Source organism: Denticeps clupeoides, chromosome 16, assembly GCF_900700375.1.
Source record: "Denticeps clupeoides chromosome 16, fDenClu1.1, whole genome shotgun sequence".
Lineage (NCBI taxonomy): Eukaryota > Metazoa > Chordata > Actinopteri > Clupeiformes > Denticipitidae > Denticeps > Denticeps clupeoides.
In genome coordinates, this window is record NC_041722.1 from 18,452,893 (window position 1) to 18,472,986 (window position 20,094).

Consider the following 20,094-nt stretch of genomic DNA (forward strand, 5'->3'; position numbering starts at 1 on the left):
CACCCTTGGTGAGCAGTGGGCAGCCATGACAGGCGCCCAGGGAGCAGTGTGTGGAGACGGTGCTTTGATCAAGGGAACCTCAGTGGCACCTTGGCGGATCGGGATTCGAGCCGGCAACCTTCTGATTACGGGGCCGCATTAACTACTACGCCATCACTGCCTACTATTTTAACATTAATGGCATAATACGGGGTCACACAACATGGTAAAGGATTATTAGCAAGTAATCAGATGATCAGAAACGATGGACACATGATCACATGATTAGTAATGTGACTGTACCCATCTTCCACATTTACATTTATGGCATTTGGCAGACGCCCTTATCCAGTGCGACTTACAACGTGCTTTCAAGTTACCATCGATGAAGAGATCAATTCCGGTTCACTAGGACCCAAACTATACATCTATTTAATTCACTCTGTTGTAGATTCTGTACACAAAGTTCGACAACAAGAAAATTACAATTTAGTCTAAATATTCTTTAAAGAGGTCTTGAGCTGTCATTTGAAGGTGCTCAGTGACTGAGCTGTTCTGACCTCGAGGGGAAGTTCATTCCACCACCGAGGGGCCAAGACGGAGAAGAGTCTAGATGAATGTTTTCCTTTTACCTTCAGAGATGGGGGGACCAGGCGAGCAGTACTGGAGGCTCGGAGTATACGAGGTGCAGTGCGAGGTGTAATAAGGGCATGTGAAACCATACAACTAAATCTAAGATGAACACACACACATAATATAATGAAGGGGTTTTGTTATTAGCCTGGTTTGTAAGACACTTGCCTCTGAACCAGAAAACCATAAAATCTCAGGTTCAAACATTTACAGCATTTACCAGACGTCCTTATCCAGAGCGACTTTCAGTCAGTAGTTACAGGAACAGTCCCCCCCTGGAGACACTCAGGGTTAAGTGTCCTGCTCAGGGACACAATGGTAGTAAGGGGGGTTTGAACCTGGGTCTTCTGGTACATAGGCGAGTGTGTTACCCACTAGGCTACTACCCACCCTACAAACCCCACTTACAACCATCAAATCCCTGAGCAAGACACTGGACCCTGAGTGTCTCCAGGGGGACTGTCCCTGTAAGTACAGATAGTAAGGCGCTCTGGATAAGGGCGTCTGATAAATGCCATAAATACATGAAACGTAATATTTTCCATTAAATGTGCTGAATCTTAGCTGCATTGTGGTATATTGTGGCTTGCTGGTGCTTTCAGCTTTTTTTGATAGAACCTTATGGCAGTCTGTCGATGCAGCAATAATTTGGGCAAAGTCCGATTTTGATAAATGTGTTTTGTGAGAGGAGCTTGTGGAACCTCACTTTAATATTTTATTATTCGCTACACAGAATAGACTCAATTGCTTTGTTAGGGGTTTGGCAAAAAGTTTTATGTCACCTGCGTCCCCAGTCCAGTGGCTGGGTTACAGGACTGAACTGTAAGAGTATCTTTTTCTTTACATTAGAAGATGTAGGTTTGACTGCGTAATAATTTAAAGCTTTGTCAATATATATTTTCTTTAATAATCTTTCTATCCAAATCATTTTCAAGTTTTTTTTTCTCAGAGAAAAACAGACATTTCTAAATAACCCTAAATGTTTGAACGATAGTGTCTGTGTGTGTTTGTGTGTGTATGCATCTTTAAATTTTATTTTTCAGAAAATATACGTACATTTAATGCCATAATTAAATATTGTGTGTGAAACTTAGGATAATTAAGCTGATTGTCACATTACATTTTTGCACATGTATTAAATGATTACGCTATAAGACAGTAATTACGTGTAGATATGGTAATATTGATTCATGTGATTTGCGATCATTAAAGCTCTTCTTTGTCATTGGCTGATTGGAAGACCGTCCTGCACCCTGACTGGCTCCCCACGGATCAGTCTCTGCGCCCCTACTTCACCACCTCGACCTGCCTAGGGTGTGACGTAGACTGCTCATGAATATGCACGACGACGCATTTGCATATTCAGCAGACCCGTACGGCTCCGGGGCCGCGGCGCGGCTAGTGCAGGAACCCGCGGAGGGAGCGTGAGGAGCGGCCGGCCGCCGACCGTCGACCGTGGGTCCTTTTTTTTTTTTTTTTTTTTCTTCTCCCCCCTCTCTGTGCGTGTTCCTGCTCCTCGTCCAGGAAACGGACCGGAGGAGGGGTGGGGGACACTCTGGGGTTCATGGGACAGAGGAGACGGGGGTGGGGGAGAAGCCCGATTTGTTGTCGGTGCCGCGGTTAGGTAACCGTGAGGTAAAATGCGCGCCGCTGCCCGGGGACCGAGGTGCGCCAGAGACCCGGCGGCTTTTCGTCCGACGCCGACGACCGTTCGCCGCGTGTAACTCGGAGAGATCGGCTTCGGGAGGCGCTACGGATCACGCGTTCCGGTTGCGGTATCGTCGTTGCGAGCGGGACGCGGGACGCAGGCCGCTGACCCGGGGCGGAAAAATGCGGGCTGGGACGTTGCTGCTGCTGCTCGGCTGCTGGGCGCTCCTGCGACGCGGCGCCGCCGCCGCCGGACAGGGGCTCTCCACCCCGGCCGCCTGCTCGCCGGCGTGCCGGTGCGACGAAGACGGATTCGCGGACTGCTCGGGCAGGGGACTGACCTCCGTCCCGACTGGACTCAGCGCCTTCACCTACTACCTGTGAGTAAAAAAAAAAAAATGTAAAATGTCCCATACAAATAGAATTTTTTTTTTCCTCTGCATGGGAAACAAAGTGGAGAGAATATTTAGATGGACTTGTAACCTCCTTGTTGTCTGACTTTATGTACAGAATCTACAACAGAATAAAAAGATTGTATTCACAGTTGGGGGGGGTCCTAGTGAACCAGAATCGATCACTTCATCGATGGTAACATGTAAACGTTAACGCGGGGGCTGCGAGTCCGGCGTGGAGATTCACCTTCTCCGCTTTACGACAGGTCGTGCACTTTGCACCAGGTTGCCAGGTAACGTGGAGTCTGGACCCTTCGGCCTTTTCTCACACACACACACACACACACAAACGGCCCCGTCCTGTGGTTGCGCTGGTTCGGACGCATGCACCGCATGCACGTCCTCTTTCTTTTCTCCTCCTTTGTTGGAACTTTCCAGGCGTTTTCTTGCCGCGGCTGGGAAGACGCGCGGCGCGTGTGCGGTTTGGGGTTCGTCCTGCTGGGAGGTGAGGTTGTGGAAGGCTGGCATGGCGTGGGGGCCGTCCTGCTCCGGAACCAAACCACCGCAGAGACCATGACACGGGGAGCAGAAAAGCCGCCGAGGGCCGGCGGTCGGGTGCGGTTTCTTCGGTGGGCGCCGCGCTCGGCCCGTCAGATTGTGGTCTGTGTTTGTGGCCTACAGGAGAGAGAGAGAGAGTGTGAAGGAGGTGTTGCGCTCGCCCCCACCCCCCCCCGTCCCGCCGCCAGACAAACATCTCAAAATATCCCGGCCACGCCGCGGCATGAAACGCGACGCCGGCGAGGCCAATCTGGAGAAGCGATAAGACCCGAAAATAAAGCCGCCGTGTTAACACTCGCCCTGTCGCCGGCGGCCCCCGGACTCCCCCGTGACGGTCATCTGCTCACCATCGCCGTGATTTACGGCTGGTCCGGATCTCACCGCGTCATTTACGGCATTTACCAGACGCCCTTATCCACAGCGACTTACTATCAGTAGTTACAGGGACAGTCCCCCCCTGGAGACACTCGGGGTTAAGTGTCCTGCTCAGGGACACAATGGTAGTAAGTGGAGTTTGAACCCGGGTCTTTCGGTTCACAGGCGAGTGTGTTACCCACTAGGCTACTACCACCCAGTAGTTACAGGGACAGTCCCCCCCTGGAGACACTCAGGGTTAAGTGTGCTGCTCAGGGACACGATGGTAGTAGGTGGGGTTTGAACCTGGGCCTTCCGGTTCACAGGCGAGTGTGTTACCCACTAGGCTACTACCACCCAGTAGTTACAGGGACAGTCCCCCCCTGGAGACACTCAGGGTTAAGTGTCTTGCTCAGGGACACGATGGTAGTAGGTGGAGTTTGAACCTGGGTCTTTCGGTTCACAGGCGAGTGTGTTACCCACTAGGCTACTACCACCCAGTAGTTACAGGGACAGTCCCCCCCTGGAGACACTCAGGGTTAACTGTCCTGCTCAGGGAACGTATTCGGCTATTAAAGCGCTCAGGGACACGATGGTAGTAAGTGGGGTTTGAACCCGGGTCTCCTGGTTCACAGGCGAGTGTGTTACCAGCTAGGCTACTACCATCTCGACCATCTCGCGCCAAGGTCAAATGTCAACCTGTCGGTGTTTCTGGTGCCGGGCCGCTTCCTAGATTCAGTCAGACGGGCGCTCCCGGCCGTCGCCGGCATGTCTGCGTCGGGGAGAAGGGGCGGGGCCTGGTTGATCATTAGTCCGCGCCGCAGATAGCGTTGCGCAAGGGCCCCCCGGTTAATCATACGGCTGCCGCGCGGCGACCTTGAGCGGGCGGGAGCGGGAACGTCGTGTGGCTGCCTGCAGGTTTCCCGGACGCCGGCCGGCGCGCGCGGTTCGGCTATTAAAGCGCGCGCTCGACTTCTTGCCCCGACCTGACGGAAATTCACAGCCGCCCGAAATGCTTCCCCCTCGCGTTTTTCGACCCTGCGAGCGTTCGAGGCGCGTGGTCCCTAGCCCGCCTTCCCGTGATCACGCCCGGCCAAGAGTTGGCCCGGCAAAATCCCGAGGACGGAACCGCAACAAGAACGTTCCACGCGTGTTTTTCACTGCACACACACACACACACACACACACACACACACACACACACACTGGGCCAGTGGTGGCCTAGCGGTTAAGGAAGCGGCCCCGTAATCGGAAGGTCGCTGGTTTGAGTCCCGACCCGCCGAGGTGCCGCCGAGCAAAGCACCGTCCCCACACGCTGCTCCCCGGGCGCCCGTCATGGCCGCCCAACTGCTCACCAAGGGTGACGGTTAAATGCAGAGGACACGTTTTGTTGTGTGCACCGTGTGCTGTGCTGCTGTGTATCACAAGTGACAATCACTTCACTTAACACACACACACACACACACAACGGCATGATTCTATGCAGATTCACGAATAAACATCACACATTTCACACAGCAACAAATGTAACGACGCGAAAAAAGCTGCAAGTCGAACTCTCAAACATCCGTTGATGCGATTGGCTGTAAACTTTGGAGACATCTGATTGGCTACCATTTGGAAATAACGTTATATATATATATATACGGTGTTTTGTAGATGCAGGTTTTTGGGTTTGTGACTACAATTGACCGCACTGACATTTGTGCATCTTGTAAATTTTGAGTGCTGTTACAGTTGTTGCTGAAAAAAGAAATATATTTGTGAGCGGTGTGATGTTTATTCGTGAATTGTGATACTAAACCGATACACCCCTCGAACTAATCCGGTTAGCGATGTTTTCGACGTTTGCGAATGACTGACGGCCGTATCAGTCCCCTGTGTTTGGAGGTCCCGCCCCCCCCCCCTCTCGCCCATTCAGTTGGCTGAATAAATAATGATTGACAGCAACACAAAAGGGGAAAAGCTGTCATTCGATTGCCGGTTCGACCACATCGCTGCTCGGTCTGGGTCATTAACCTGGAACATTCTGGACCACTTTCACCAACACTCGTGTCCACACGGGACTGGAAAGTGGAAGAGGTCCCTTTTTATATTCAAATCATTAAATAATGAATACGGCTTCAGACTTTTATTCTGATGCTTTGCTAGACGGTGGAGTAGCTGTGACCAGTAAATCCAGTCTCTTAATTACCGGAGTAAAACCATATACATTTACAGCATTTACCAGACGCCCTTATCCAGAGTTACAATCAGTAGTTACAGGGACAGTCCCCCCCTGGAGACACTCAGGGTTAAGTGTCTTGCTCAGGGACACGATGGTAGTAAGTGGGGATTTGAACCTGGGTACTACCCACATTTAAAGGCACCAAGGGCCTGAGTCACTTCCTCCTAATCGGCCAACCAGGGTCAAAGTTCGTTAACAGATTACGGTGTCTTAATGTCAGAGTCAGGTGACCACAGGTACCGTACCACGAGCCAATCAGATTTCATTGTTGGAAACGGCCGGTTCATACGCGTTTTTGAAGTAGAAAAGTTTGTTTAATAAAAAGGGCCCGCAGTCCCGGCGTCCGCGACGAGTCGTTTAGCTGAAGACAGAAATGCGCCCGTGACTAATGACAAGACGTGGCCACAACAGCGCCGCGCGGCCACAAACGAGTGTTTCCACGGCCGCGCGTCCATGCAGGCCGGCCGTAGGCGGCGGTCAGAGCGGCGGAGGCGAGCGCCGCGGTCGGCCTCTGCGAAAGGTGCCAGTTGAATTACGACAGTCTCGCTTTACGACTGATCCAGTAAAATGACGTGTCTTATTGAGCTATAGACGTCTGAAGAGTATTTTTTCTTGTTTTACTTTATTGACGCCTCCGCTTGGGAGTCCATGCTGTTCGTCCACTCAGCTGAAGGAACGTTGATATTCTGCGAGGATCATGTACTATACTAGAATTTTAGAAATTTTGGTCTACCATCAAATGCGGGACAGTGGTGGCCTAGCGGTTAAGGAAGCAGCCCCGTGATCAGAAGGTTGCCGGTTCGAATCCCGATCCGCCAAGGTGCCACTGAGGTGCCACTGAGCAAAGCACCGTCCCCACACACTGCTCCCCGAACCCCTGTCATGGCCGCCCACTGCTCACTCAGGGTGATGGGTTAAATGCAGAGGACAAATTTCACTGTGTGCACCGTGTGCTGTGCTGCTGTGTATCACATGTGACGATCACTTCACTTTAGAATAATAGCTTGTGGATGTTTTTAATTGGTTTTAGTTGTTGCACAATGTTGAGACAGAAAAAGTTCTAACTATTGTGCGGCGGACAGAACGCGTGCGCTTGTGCTGGGAGGGCTGGGCCGCAACCACGTCCAAGAACTGCTGGAAAGCAGGCTGGTCCTTTCCATGAGTACACCAACGAGGCTTGGCCGCCCAAGTCCTCGCCGCTTCCAACGCACACATTTCACGGACAAAATGTTCCGTTGCAACCTGATCTGTCCCACTGGCAGGTGCCATCGTGTCCAAAAATCAGTAGTAACTGTCAGTGGTCATAATTTTATGGCCGGTATGTGCATGGTGTTGGGTTACATCTCGAAAGCCACGCAAACTGAAGTGAAGCCCACGCTGTCAGTGCTGATTTCAGATCAGTTCAGTTTTAGATTTTTTTTCCTGAGGAATATGCTTCTAGCATGGAGAAATTCCCATGGTGCCTTGGACTCAGATGTCCCACATATAACTGCAGCCTCCTTCCTCCCCCAACTCAGTAAAGCGTTAAGGTACTGAGAGACAGGAATGCACCTTTGTGTCCCGTTAACAAAGCCAAGTGCTGCTGGCGCTCCGGCGTCTCCGGGCGGAGCCCGCGGCCGTCGCTCGGGTGGAACCTCCCCCCCCCCCCCCCCCCCCCCCCCCCCCCCCCCACCACGGCTCGGCCACACTGCAACAGGTGTAGAGGCGTCGCCAAGAGCAGACGGGACTATCAAATCGTAGATTTTTATTTTAGTGGCTGTGTCATTCATAATTAACATTCATATTGTTATCTGTTTGATAGTTGGCAGCCTAATGTTCGAGAATCTCTAATTTACTGATTACTTAATTATTACTTTACTATTTTGTCGCTAAAAGCAGAAATATGAGTGGCCCGTTCGGCTGTTGAATATCAGCATCGTGAAAAAATTAAAAATTTATTTATTTATCATTTTTAAACCAGTGTGGGCTTGCCACGTGAATTCGGGGTTTCGAAATTAATCTCACAATCGATGCGCAGCAGAGCGATTGTACCGTAATGACGTTGCTCGGGGGGGTTTTCTGGCGGCGGTAGTGCCGTTAGTGATCCGAGTGCAGCGCCACTCCTGGTAGGAGTTCGGCCCTCGGTGCGCCGTACGCGCTTCGTTGCTGCGCTGGCTCGCCGTTTGCTTGCCGCTGTTTGTTGCCTGTGGCTGTTTTGTGTTTATGGGGATTTTTAATTTTTTTTTGTGGGCCAAATTTCGAGCGCACGCAACGTAATCGTATCGAATCGTTAGACCGGTGAAGGTCGACGACTGTTCATTTGAAGGGTAACGTCAGCATCAGCATCTGGGCAGGCTCTGGTCAGACCCTGTGCAAAAATATATATATTTTTTTAATTAAATTTATTTTAAACGACTTTTCCTTTCGCTAGCCTACGTTGCCAGGTTCGGTGCATTTTACTTCCGAGCCTGAGGGCCACCTTTCTAAGCGGCGGTGTGGATGGAGGGTCGAAGATGTTGCTTGTGGTCATGTGACCCGCAGTAATTGGTTTGGGTCGGAGTGCAGCTGTCTCTCTCCCTGTTCGTCTCGGGATAAATTCCCGGCCCTTCGGTGCCCCCATCCGTCCCGGCCTAACCCCCCCCCCCCCCCCCACCCCAGCGGGCGGAAGGCTTATGACGGTTGGTGTGACACGCAGCAGCTGCAGCAGCTCTGTGGGCGAAGGCGGAGGGGCCCTGAGATGGGGCCGATTTAAATAACAATGCGGCGGTCGCTTCTCCCGAATTCTCCCTTCAAATCGACCACGCTACGGTGACGCGCAGCGCTCTGGCTTTCTGCGCTGAAATCAAGCAGGCTGGGCCGTGAATCTCACCGATAGCAGCTCGCTATACACACACAAACACACACACCTGTTTAAAATAATGACATTAAAATTAATAAAGAAAACACGTTTTCCTTGTTGAACTCTGGTTTGCTTTCATAATCTGTTTAGCAAAACTCCACGTTGTGTGTGTGTGTGTGTGTGTGTGTGTGTGTGTGTTCACACCGTTGGTTTGTAGGCAGGTGAATGAATTTTAATAATCGCTCTGTATGTGCACTGTTTCGAAGGTTTATATTATAGTGACGAATTGACTTGTAATGTGTGTTAGGATGATTTTCTCATGTAGAGTTGTCAATGCACAAGAAAGGCTGTATTGTGATTAACATTTGCGCCGTTGTGTTACAAAGTGAATTTATTTATTTTTTTTAACGTTGTCTTGATATGCAGAGGAAGAGCAAATAGCTTTTTTGTTGGTGTTATTTTAAACTGTTTGAATTAGACAACATTTGGTTCTGCTTCATTAACATAATTTTTTAATTTTTTTTTTATTCCTTGGCTGTGGGGGATTTCTGGGCCGTGTGTGTGTTGGGAGGAGGCCGTCTGAGTGGGGGAGGGAGAGGCGCTCGGGGGGCCGCGGTAATTTACTGCCCTGATGAAGTCAAATCAAGGCCAGCCAATGCTACATACACACACACACACACACACACACACACACACACACGTGCAGAGGGAGGAGAGAGTTTGGGGGATGAATGTTCCACTGCTGGAAAAGAATTTCTATCTCTCCGTCCCTCCCCCCGCCACCCTCCTCTAGACGTTCTTCATTGTTGGAGAACCCCCCCACCCCACCCCCCCCCCACCCCCCGTTCTTCGCACGGTTCTGTAACGAATCCGTAATTTTTTGGTACGTTTCTTTTCCCTGAGGAACTTTTACCCCGTTGCAGGTCCGTTCGGTTACCGTAGGCTGTCGACCGCATCTTATGTCCACACTGGCGGCGTCCGTGCTCCGCCCCGCCCCACCGGGCGTGATACGTTTTCTCCTCGTTCTCTCGAGCTGAGTCACGGCACCTCGGCCTGCTCTCACGGTGAAGCTACAGATATCAAATATTACCTAATACGCAAGTAAAATAGATGTTCATCACAATATTAATAAGAGCGTCCTCAACTTTTACTGGTGTGCAAATGGATATAATGGGTGTGAGAATAATCCAGAGTGAGAAACGCACAAGTCACAAGTCAAGCCAAGTCACAGGGACATGTCAGAATTCTGGGTTTGTTTGGGTTGTGCCTCCTCGCCGCTTCCGTCCTGTTTGGATCCGAGGCGGAGAACGTGGAGATGTAAAGAATTTGGAAGTGGACTGTGACTGTGTGGGCGGGGCCGAGCGCTGGAGCTCTTAAAAACGATTATTTCTCCATGGCCGTATCAGGGAGTTAGTACCGGGCTGTATAAACTGTAGAAACGTTATGAGATCAAAATCTCTCCTGCTGGACAAGTTTATATCATATCGGCCCGTTGGCGAAATATCTGCGTCATGTGTGCAAAACCACGCCCACTTGCAGCGCACTCCATTATTTTTGCTGAATGGACGAGAGCGCAGAGCTTGTTAAAAACGGCGGTGCATCATCAATAATCTAACCGGAGGAAAGTTGGGAGTGGGTCCTGTCTTTTCTCGTACCCAGTAAACAAAAAGCTAGAAGTCTCCACTTTTATTAATACAGCCACTCTTCCGATTCGAGGCGCTCGCCGCGCTTTTGATGGTGTTCAAAATTCTGATTGGGCACTTTTATTTTGAAACAATGGAAAAACGGAGAATTATTTAATTTGCATTTAATATTGTGCCTTTCAGCCCGGGGTCAAACCACGTGTAAATCCATCATGCTCTTTTACTTTTGTGGAAGCTGTAAATAATACGGTTAGGGTTAGGTTTGGGGGTTGGCTTTTATTTTGAAACGTTGCATACAGTCAATAGCGCAGTGAGTGGAAGAGGGAATGTATTTAGCATTTTCACAATTTATCAACGGCAGCAATTAAAAAATCAACGTGTGTAAGTTCACAGACATACACGACTTTGTGAAAGTGGAGATTTTGTTTAATGAGTAAGAGAAAATTCAGCAAAGGTCTATGAATATCTATCGAATACATGGCCTATTGCTAACTTTATGGGACCTTTGTGGGAGAAATGGTATGTCATATTTTTTCTATAATGGCAGATTTGCTCAATAACTATTCTACATTCACAGCTACTTTGAAATTTGTAAAAAAAAAAAGTTTATTTTACAACATCCTGCTGCGGTGTCTCTGCTGTGGATACAACAAAAAAAAGCAGCTACATTTACATTTACAGATCATATTATATGACTCAATATATACTGTCTACCGTCTATGGTTCAATTTATATCTCAATATTCATTTTGTGCCAAATCACACGGCCCTTCATGGAGTGTGTTTACCCTCTGGAGAGGAGTAGAAGGAGTAGTTTTTTGGGGGGCTGAGTGTACCTAAGATTCAGGGCAACGTGAGGTGGTCTTAACAGTTTGGCTCATTAAGTTTAATAAAAAATAAAATATAGTTTTAAATGACCATTTAAATATTTTTTTTGTAGCCTAAATGTATTCATTCAGAAAGAACATACAGTTTCCTGTTTTTTGATTGACCCTAGACCTAGACTAGGCTTAAAGTATTAAAATTTAGTATTGATTTCAATATCAATAATCACCGGAATCGATACTCAGTCCAATTTTGCATCTGCGGGATCACTGAAATCTCCAGCAGACCACAACGATTTTCAACAGGCATTGCAGCGGCCAGCTGCACTCCCGGCTACCTGGAGGACCCGATGTTTACATGAGAGATTTTTTTAAACATGGCAGCGGGCGCAAGCAGCTCCAACGTTAATTCTGTAGCACCAAGCTTGCTGGAAAATACGCCGTCCGGAAGTATTTTGGAAGTTGTCTGCACCGTTGTCTCCATCAAAGCGAGCTGCAGGAGAAATTAAGCAAAGCGTTTGAAAGAAAATCGAATTATACGCGGAATTATTCAAGAGAGGATGAAAATTGTTTAAACGTAATATGAATATTTGAATCGCCACTGTCAAGCAATCCTATTGAAAATCATCTTTATTGAAAAAGTTGGTGTATATTTTGATACCACCTGTGGTATCGAAAATCATCCTTAGTATTGGTATGGAGTTTGTGACGAGCCTAGTCCCCCATCCCATGCCTTTTCACATGTTCTTTCGCTGTCCGTATGATGCACCTGAAAATACTGCGGGGAGGGGGGTAAAAAGTTTCGCTCTTTCATGAAAACCTTTTACTGCTGAAAAGCAGTCTGAGGGTTAATGTGGCTACTGTGTTTTCGGGGGTCCCGGGGGGGGGGGGGGGGCTGCCTCAATCACACGCCTGTTCGGCAGAGGTGAAAGGGACCACTCAGCTTTCCCCCTCCGTTCCGTGAGAACAGGGCTGGTGTTTACGCCCGCTGTCTGCCCGCCCGCCCGAGTGCGGTTTTCTCCCTTACACACGCACATACGCACATTCATACTCTACTTCTCCACGTTTCTTCGCTCCTCAACGCTCTCCCCCCTGCTGCCTTTTACCGAGTCTTCTTTTTTTCATGTCTACCTGTGGAAAAACTCACAATGAACTGTGTGTGTGTGTGTCTGTGTGCGTTTGTGCACGTGCCCTTCTCTCCAGCCAAGAAACCTCAGCCAACAACACAAGCTCCTCTATAGCAGTCGGACCAGGAAGTGTTGGAGATGAATAAAGGAGGTGGACGCTGGAGAACTCCGACTTCACCCTAATAAATTATGCTTTAGGGACTGAGCGTGTGAGGCGGTGTTCATTAAAGACTGTGTGTGTGTTTGTGTCTGTGTGTGTGTGTGTGTATATATGTGTGTGTTTAGGACTGATGAGCTTGTACTCTCTAGTTCCCTTCATTAGTTCTGGCTAAATTTGGGTTCTAATATTTATTTCAGTTTTGAATCCTGGACATTTTATGATAACCAGTGTTGCCGTTTTTTAAATTATTCATTTGGATTGAACCTCCACCTCACGCATCAACCATATCCCGCGCATCCGGACACGAGACTCTCCTTAGTAATACAAAATTACGATTTGTGATCAGCCCCAGCATATGCTTCATCAGAGAGACCCCAAGCTTCATATGACCCCTCACGACCCTTAACCCAGCACATACGTGAAACGAGCTATTTTCCTTCATCTGTCTCTCTCTTGCTTTTAACTCATCTGTTGGAAGTTGTGCATCATCAGAAACCAAACCGTTGCCTCAAGTCATGACCAGAGGTGGACATTACGGGCGCAGAAGGTTCTGGAAGGTTCTTGTTGGTTGAACAGAATACTGGCCACCGATTGGCCAGTCAGCTTTTCGCTCCTCCTTGTCCAGATGCTTCAGGCGTTGAAGACCTTTCCTCACCTAGCTGGTTGAATCCCATGGCTTTACTGGGCCTCTGTTCAGACTTGACGGGTGAGGATGGTGAAGTAGGAGGTCTATTCACCTCCATCCTGTGTGTGTATAAGAGTTTAAACGTGATTGGACGAGGGCGCGAAGTGAAGAGTGAAGGCGCGCGAGCTGCGGGCAGCGCTGGGGAGACGCCGGTGTCTGGGTGGGGCGGCGGCTGTCAACAACACACAATGTATCTACCAGAGGACCACCGGAGGCGGCGTACAAATAGGGGCGCGCAGCGTGGAGGGGGTGCGGGGTGCGAGGGACGCCCCATTGAAAGAAGCCCTGAAGCGTAATTGGATGAAACGGGTAACCCGGGGCTGAGGGTGGAGACCATGGGGGCTGATGGGGGACGGGCGGGGGTGGACATTTTTCAATAGGGACACAGCGAGACGATTGGGGGGGGGTGGCTGTGTGTGTAATTTAATCTCTGCAGGGTCTTCAGGCCAGCCTGCCCGTCATGTGAAGGCTAAAGCCGGTCCTGACGGTGAAACCCAAGATGACCGCCTCCTCCTCATCTTCGTCCCCTTCCTCTGCTTTTGTGTGTTTTGCCTGGCGGCTAAAGTTCTTTCATGTTTTCTTTTTTTTTTTTTCATGCGTTCATTTATCAGTTGGTTAGACAAGTACACAGTTTGCTTGTGCATTCCTAGCATGCAAATTGATGCGATCTGTCTGCAAATCGGTCTCTCTGGAAGTGCACGATATTTGAATTTTTTTTTTTTTTTTAATGGCCTGTAAACGTACAAGATTGTTTATGGATTAGTGCTCTGACACCTTTCCAGAACTTTCTGCAGTGCTACAGTACCACGGTTCACCGCTCGGGGCGCCACACACATTTTTATATTTATTCTTCTGTTAGGATATAAATATATATATTTATATATTTTTTTTTCTTTATATAATCCCAGAGCACCGGTTTAAGTTTTTGGAAGCTTCTGCCATAGGTTAAATCAGGAGAGGGGGGGGGGGGAGGGGGCTGCATACCTGTCGAGCCGCTACACGCCGCCGCGCCTCTCCCCGGCGCTCGCAGGAGCAGGACTCCGGGAGCAGGGATGGTAGCCTGGTAGTAGCCTAGTGGGTAACACACTCGCCTATGAACCAGAAGACCCGGGTTCGAATCCCACTTACTACCATTGTGTCCCAGAGCAAGACACTTAACCCTAAGTTGCTCCAGAGGGGGACAGTCCCTGTAACTACTGATTGTAAGTCGCTCTGGATAAGGGCGCCTGATAAATGCTATAAATGTAAATGCATTCCGTCCCTCAGAGTTGCTGACGTCACAGTCAGACGTAACGCCACTATTGGGTCCCGTGGCACCGTCTCCGGCATGGACTCGCGTGGCAGATGCCCGTCTGCCATCGCGTGGGCCGTGTTGGTCCCGGGGTGTCACATTTTTTTCCCCTTGTTCAACAGGTGTTATCTGACAGCCTGGCACCATTGTGGTTGCGTGTGTGCGCGTGTGTGTGTGTGTGTGTGTGTGTGTGTGTGTGTGCGTTCACTCCCGTGCTAAAGTCACTTTGTTTTGTTTCCATAGGGACATCAGCATGAACAACATCACCAAGCTCCCGGCCAACGTCTTCAAAACCCTGCCGTACCTGGAGGAGCTGTGAGTCTTCGCCGGCTACGCCTCTTTCTGACGCCGTCTTCGGCCGTTCAGTCCGTGCGGCGGAATGCCGGACGTTCACCGGTGTTCGCCACGCGCCAAGCGGATCCCAGGACCCAGATTTACCCGGGACTCCGCGATGGCCCTGCGATTCGACTCACTAGTTCAGTTTGGGCTGATTTTGGGGGTTCAATACGGCCATTACCTCCACGTTTGGTCTGGGGCCCGGTAAAACCGGTGCGGTGCCGGCACTACTGCTGGTTGGCGTCTGTTGCGCCGGAGCCGCCGCGGTTGCGTGAGCTCGTGGTGCACGTTTCGCGCGTGTGTCCGCCGTCTGCTTGCAGGGGAAGCAGATAAAATCGGTCTACCTGATATCAGGTAACGCCGCCGGAATGGCCGCCGCGCGTCATTGTTCTCTTTCTCCTTCGGGTTTTTCTTGCCCGGCGCGTCTTTCATCCCGTCCAATCTCCGCACCCTTCTTTTCCCAAAACACGCCGTCGCGGCCTTTGTCAAAGGCCCATTTACTTTTCAGCGCATTGTTCCTAGGAATGTGAGCCAGGAAGGAAGGAGGCAAAACAGTGGTTTCCGTGACAACTGGAGTTTAAAAAAAGAAAAGGGCGGGAGCGTTGTTCTCGCACGGCCCGGTTTTACAACTGGTCGTGACCCTTCACTTTCCGACGGTCTCTTTTTTTTTGTTTTTTTTTCCTCGTATTTCTACATGAAAAATGGCCACCGCTGACTTGTTCAATGTCACGTTCCGATTCTGATCTGACGAGAGCCACCGTGGCGTCACCGTTCTTCATACCTCCGTACTGTTTTAATATCATAATGCAACGTTCTAGTTATCAGAATGCTGACTGAAGGCCGTTGCCTAGCAACCGTTGATTGAACTAGTTTTCATGGTTGGCGATGGTATAGATAAGTCGTTAGAGCATAACTAATAATGTAATAATTAGGGGTGCACGATTCAGCTAATGTCACGATTCGATCTCGATTCATGGGCTCGCGATTCAAAACGTTGATTATTGTTTATTTTCCATCAGTCTGATACGAAATACAGCCCTGAGATAATAGTTGAAGTCACAGTTACTTTTGGCGGAACTTCGTTTGCATCCTCTGGACGTTCCATGTGAGTCCTGCGGTTTGCAGCGTTTGCAAAATATTTGACTTTAGCTGTACAAAGCTTGCGTATGACATGAGTTTTATAAATCTCTTCCTTGCCATCGATGTTCCAAAATCCCAAATTCTTCTCATTCTCACCAACGATTACTATCTGAGCAGAAACAAGCATAGCGCCATCTATAGGATTGGCAAGCTCCTATCTGGAAAAACAATTAAACTCGCGCCGTTACAAAATGGGAAATATTAATCGATTTATCCTGTGTGAATCGATTTTGAATCGGTAGAGATAAAACCGTGAATCAAATTATTATTATTATTTTTTTTTGCACACCCCCGGTAATAACACACAGAACTTAACTGAATGTTGCGTCACTCCCTCCCTGACTGAAAAGTTACCCAGAATGCCCCAGTGCTGCTTTCATTATATACAGACTTAATTTCGAAGATATTCTAGGCAGATGCCATCTAACGTGTGCGTGTGTGTGTGTGTGTGTGTGTGTGTTTAGCAGGTCTCTGTGTCCTCGGGGCAGGCTGAGAGAAACATTCTCATCCACCCAGTCACGCAAGCCCTCACTCTCTCACAAAAATGTACATACAGCACACACACACACACACACACACACACACACACACACCCTGCCTGTCAGAAACAAATCTCATCTGCTCCATCTCATGTATGGAATATAACACGCTTTACTTGTTTGTGTTGGGGTGTGTGTGTGTGTGTGTGTGTGTGTGTGTGTGTTTCTGTTCATGAGTGTGCGTAGGAGTCTCTCTCTCTCTCTCTCTCTCGACTGGGCACACTCCAGGCCGTGTGTGTTTTCTGCAGGGAGGATTTTATTTTGACTCAACAAGGCCGGACACATTCCAGCCTGCAGCCTGACACACACACACACACACACACACACACACACACACACACAGGTATACAAAAATAAACAGCGGCATTTTTCTGGGCCCAGAATCTGTCATCATGCCTCACAGCAGCCTGATTTACTTCCCCTTCATGCACGTTAACTCATTTTTACCATCATTTCTAATGAAAACATAAACCACAGAGTCACTTTATGCTCTTTTGTGCAGGTTAATGAATGCAGACATTGGAGGACTCCCCAGAAAGTGATACAGTGCCACCAGAATATTTGGAGGCTCATTAATGTTCTTATCAGTGACCTGATGTGCTCCCACTCAAACACTGAAAACCCTGCAGCTGCGGCCCCGCATTGTTTTATTACATTTTTTTTATCTTGCATGTTGCACGCATCATACTGTGACAATCCTGTTGTATCAGTAAAAGCTATATAATTACAAATTAATACATACAGTAAAGCAGGGTGCTTTAAGAACATTTATTGTAACTTGAGTCTGTCGCTGGACACTCCAGGGGGCTTCAGGAACTGAATTCTCAAAAAAAAAAAAAAAGTTTTGCATGAATCTCAAACTTCATAATCCTTTTATAATAATAAATAACTAAATATATTATTAAACATTTTCATTTAAAAGGTTTGTTTATATTAGGGGTTTGGCCATTGATTGGTACGGCATGCAGCAAATGTAACTTTTTAATGATCTATTTTATTGATCTCTTTTAGTATTGTAGAAAACAGTCACTAATTATCATCACATCTCGCGCTGTATCTCTGACTTCTGTTCCACTGCTCTGGTTCCCGTGCCGCACTTTTCTATAGAAAACAAGCCGTGATGGGAGCGCTCCGTGGTGGGCGGAGTGATCGGAAGAGAAAATGGCGTAGAGCCGAAGTCTGGTAACGTGGTTCTCAGTCGGGTCCCAGTTCGGCACCAGTGTAGTGGAAATGAGGTACCTGTTGCCTGGTTGGGCCGGGGATCCTCAGGAACCCACAGACTGAACCGCACAGGTACGGCAGAACCTCGCGGCGGAGGCGGAGTTTCTGCCGCATGAATGAAAAAGAGTCTTCCTGACAAATGAGGGTCGTCGGTGAAGATAAACAGATTGGAGAGTTCTGCGGTGGGTTGTAGCCTCAGGGAACCCTACCAAGCACGTCTGCCTGCTGGTTTCAGTGCAAGCCAAGATCTGTTCTCACACACACACACACACACACACACACACACACACACTCATTGAGACGCTCAACCCACAGCTCTTGCCGCAGCTGATTTGCAGCCATCTTGGTTGACCACAACACATCTGGTATTGTAAACATGTGTTGTGATTGGATTAGAGCTGCTGTTGGTGTCTGTGTTCACTGGCTGCTCACACTGCTATCTTGTGTTGAAGTGTGCGTGTAAAATGTTTTTTTCCTTCTGCTTGCTGGTGCAGTTTTTCATTATTTTATATATTTTTTTTCCCACAATGGTTACCCAAGCACACACACACACACACACACAGATTTTTGGATTGTTTGTTATTATCTGGCACTTTTAACAACAAACTGTGTGAGGTCTGCGTTTCCCAGGTCTACCCGTGTGTCATTTTTAACTCTGCACTGCAGTAAAGCGTGTTGGTGAACTCGTTTGCCAAAGCTGCGTGTTTACAATGGATAAATAGGCATCACTGCGGAATAGTCGAAGAGGATTTAAAGTGTTAACCAGTTACACACACACACACACACACACATTGTCTTTCTCTGGGTGGTAGTAGCCTAGTGGGTAACACACTCGCCTATGAACCAGAAGACCCGGGTTCGAATCCCACTTACTACCACTGTGTCCCTGAGCAAGACACTTTACCCTAAATTGCTCCAGGGGGACTGTCCCTGTAAATACTGATTGCAAGTCGCTCTGGATAAATGTAAATGTAAATGTTTGTGTGTGTCTCCCTTTGATGGGAGGAGTCACACGTCTAAAGGCTCCGACCTACCAAAATGCTGATTGGCCGCAGCAACACTTTACATTTATGGCATTTACCAGATGCTCTTATCCAGAGCGACTTACAATCAGTAGTTACAGGGACAGTCCCCCCTGGAGAGACTTGGGGTTAAGTGTCAGGGACACAATGGTAGTAAGCAGGATTTTGGACCTGGGTCTTTGTGGTCTTCTGGTTCATAGGCGAGTGTGTTACCCACTAGGCTACTACCATCCCATTAGCACGTCTGCTAGTGATGGAGAGGTCTGCTAGAGATCTTTCCCTATGTCCTTGGATTTGCTTTTTTTTTTTTTTAATCATATTTCCCCCTCAGTTGACACCTGCCCACTCCTCACTGTAAATAAATGTCTTAGCTACTTTACCTTACCATCCCTAGATGAGGACGTGAAACACACACACACACGTCCTTCTGAGTCATTCTATGTCAGCTGACCAGCTGCTGCTGCATGACGTTTCTTAGGAACCGCTGCATCAGAGGGTGAACTTTTTCCATCATACTTTCAATGTGAAAGAGGTCTGCTGGTGTGGTGAGCTGGCTGCAGAACCTGTAGCACCTGTCTCCTCTTGTCAGTTGTTGCACCACGGGTTTAACCCCGAACCGCTACGAAACAACGGCCACGGCGGGAGCACAGCTTCGTCGCCACGCATCACGTCTATTAAAACAACTGGAGCAGCCTGCCATATGTGCACTTCAGGAGTTTTGTTTTAAAGCCTGTCACGTGGACTCAGTTTTCTGCCGCTGTGACTGATTTCCGTCAACTGAGAGCAGAGACGTCCTTCATTTACCGGACGTGTTTTGCCGTTGTGCTGCACGCTGAACCCCATCGTTCCTTATGCAGCAGAGCGGATTGATAATAACAGTGATCATATATCATTCTATTATACATATATATAATAGAACAAGCACCACCCCCGTCTCTCTGTGTGGTGTTCCTGCAGCTGCCCACCGCCTCCTGAGCCCCCATGATGAATCTCTCCGATAAGGAGAGCCTGTCATCTTGTCGAGGCACTCAGTCAGTGCCACTTTCTTTCCTTGTGCTCCTTTCTGCCTTTCATCTTCTTCTGCCTTTTCTTCTTTCTCCACGGGCCTGAGCTCCAGCTGCCGTCATGTAACGCATTGGGGCCGGTTGCAGATGGAGGTGACATTTGGGGTCTTCTTAACAGTAAGGAGAACGTTATTAGGGACATGAAGTAGTGGACGCGGCCTGGGCTGGTGGGATGAGTGAGGTGGGGGTGAGGACCTCCCTCCTGGCTGCAGGACGTGTTGATCTCACCAGCCTGGTCACACACACACACACACACACACACACACACACATACCCTCTTGGGTCCATCTTCGCTGTGCGACAGTTCCGGAGTAAGTAGTTAGCCGGGATCTTGCCGTATTTGAGGCAGTGAGAATAGGTTAAGTTGTTTCTGGGCTGACATGCCACCCGTGTAGGCGCCAGCAGCGGCTGGATTATCAACACCTCACCTAGCGT

The 20,094-nt window shown here is 48.8% G+C and overlaps 1 protein-coding gene across 1 annotated transcript in view; it reads left to right on the forward strand.

Annotated features, from left to right (window-relative positions):
* Window positions 1–2,184: 2,184 nt before the first annotated feature.
* lgr4 (leucine-rich repeat containing G protein-coupled receptor 4) overlaps window positions 2,185–20,094 on the forward strand; it is a 32,243-nt gene continuing 14,333 nt past the window's right edge. The window contains exons 1-2 of the mRNA XM_028956728.1: window positions 2,185–2,639; window positions 14,581–14,652. Of these exons, the coding sequence (XP_028812561.1) occupies window positions 2,443–2,639; window positions 14,581–14,652 (269 nt within the window). The 5' untranslated portion in view covers window positions 2,185–2,442. The remainder of the gene's footprint in view (window positions 2,640–14,580; window positions 14,653–20,094) is intronic.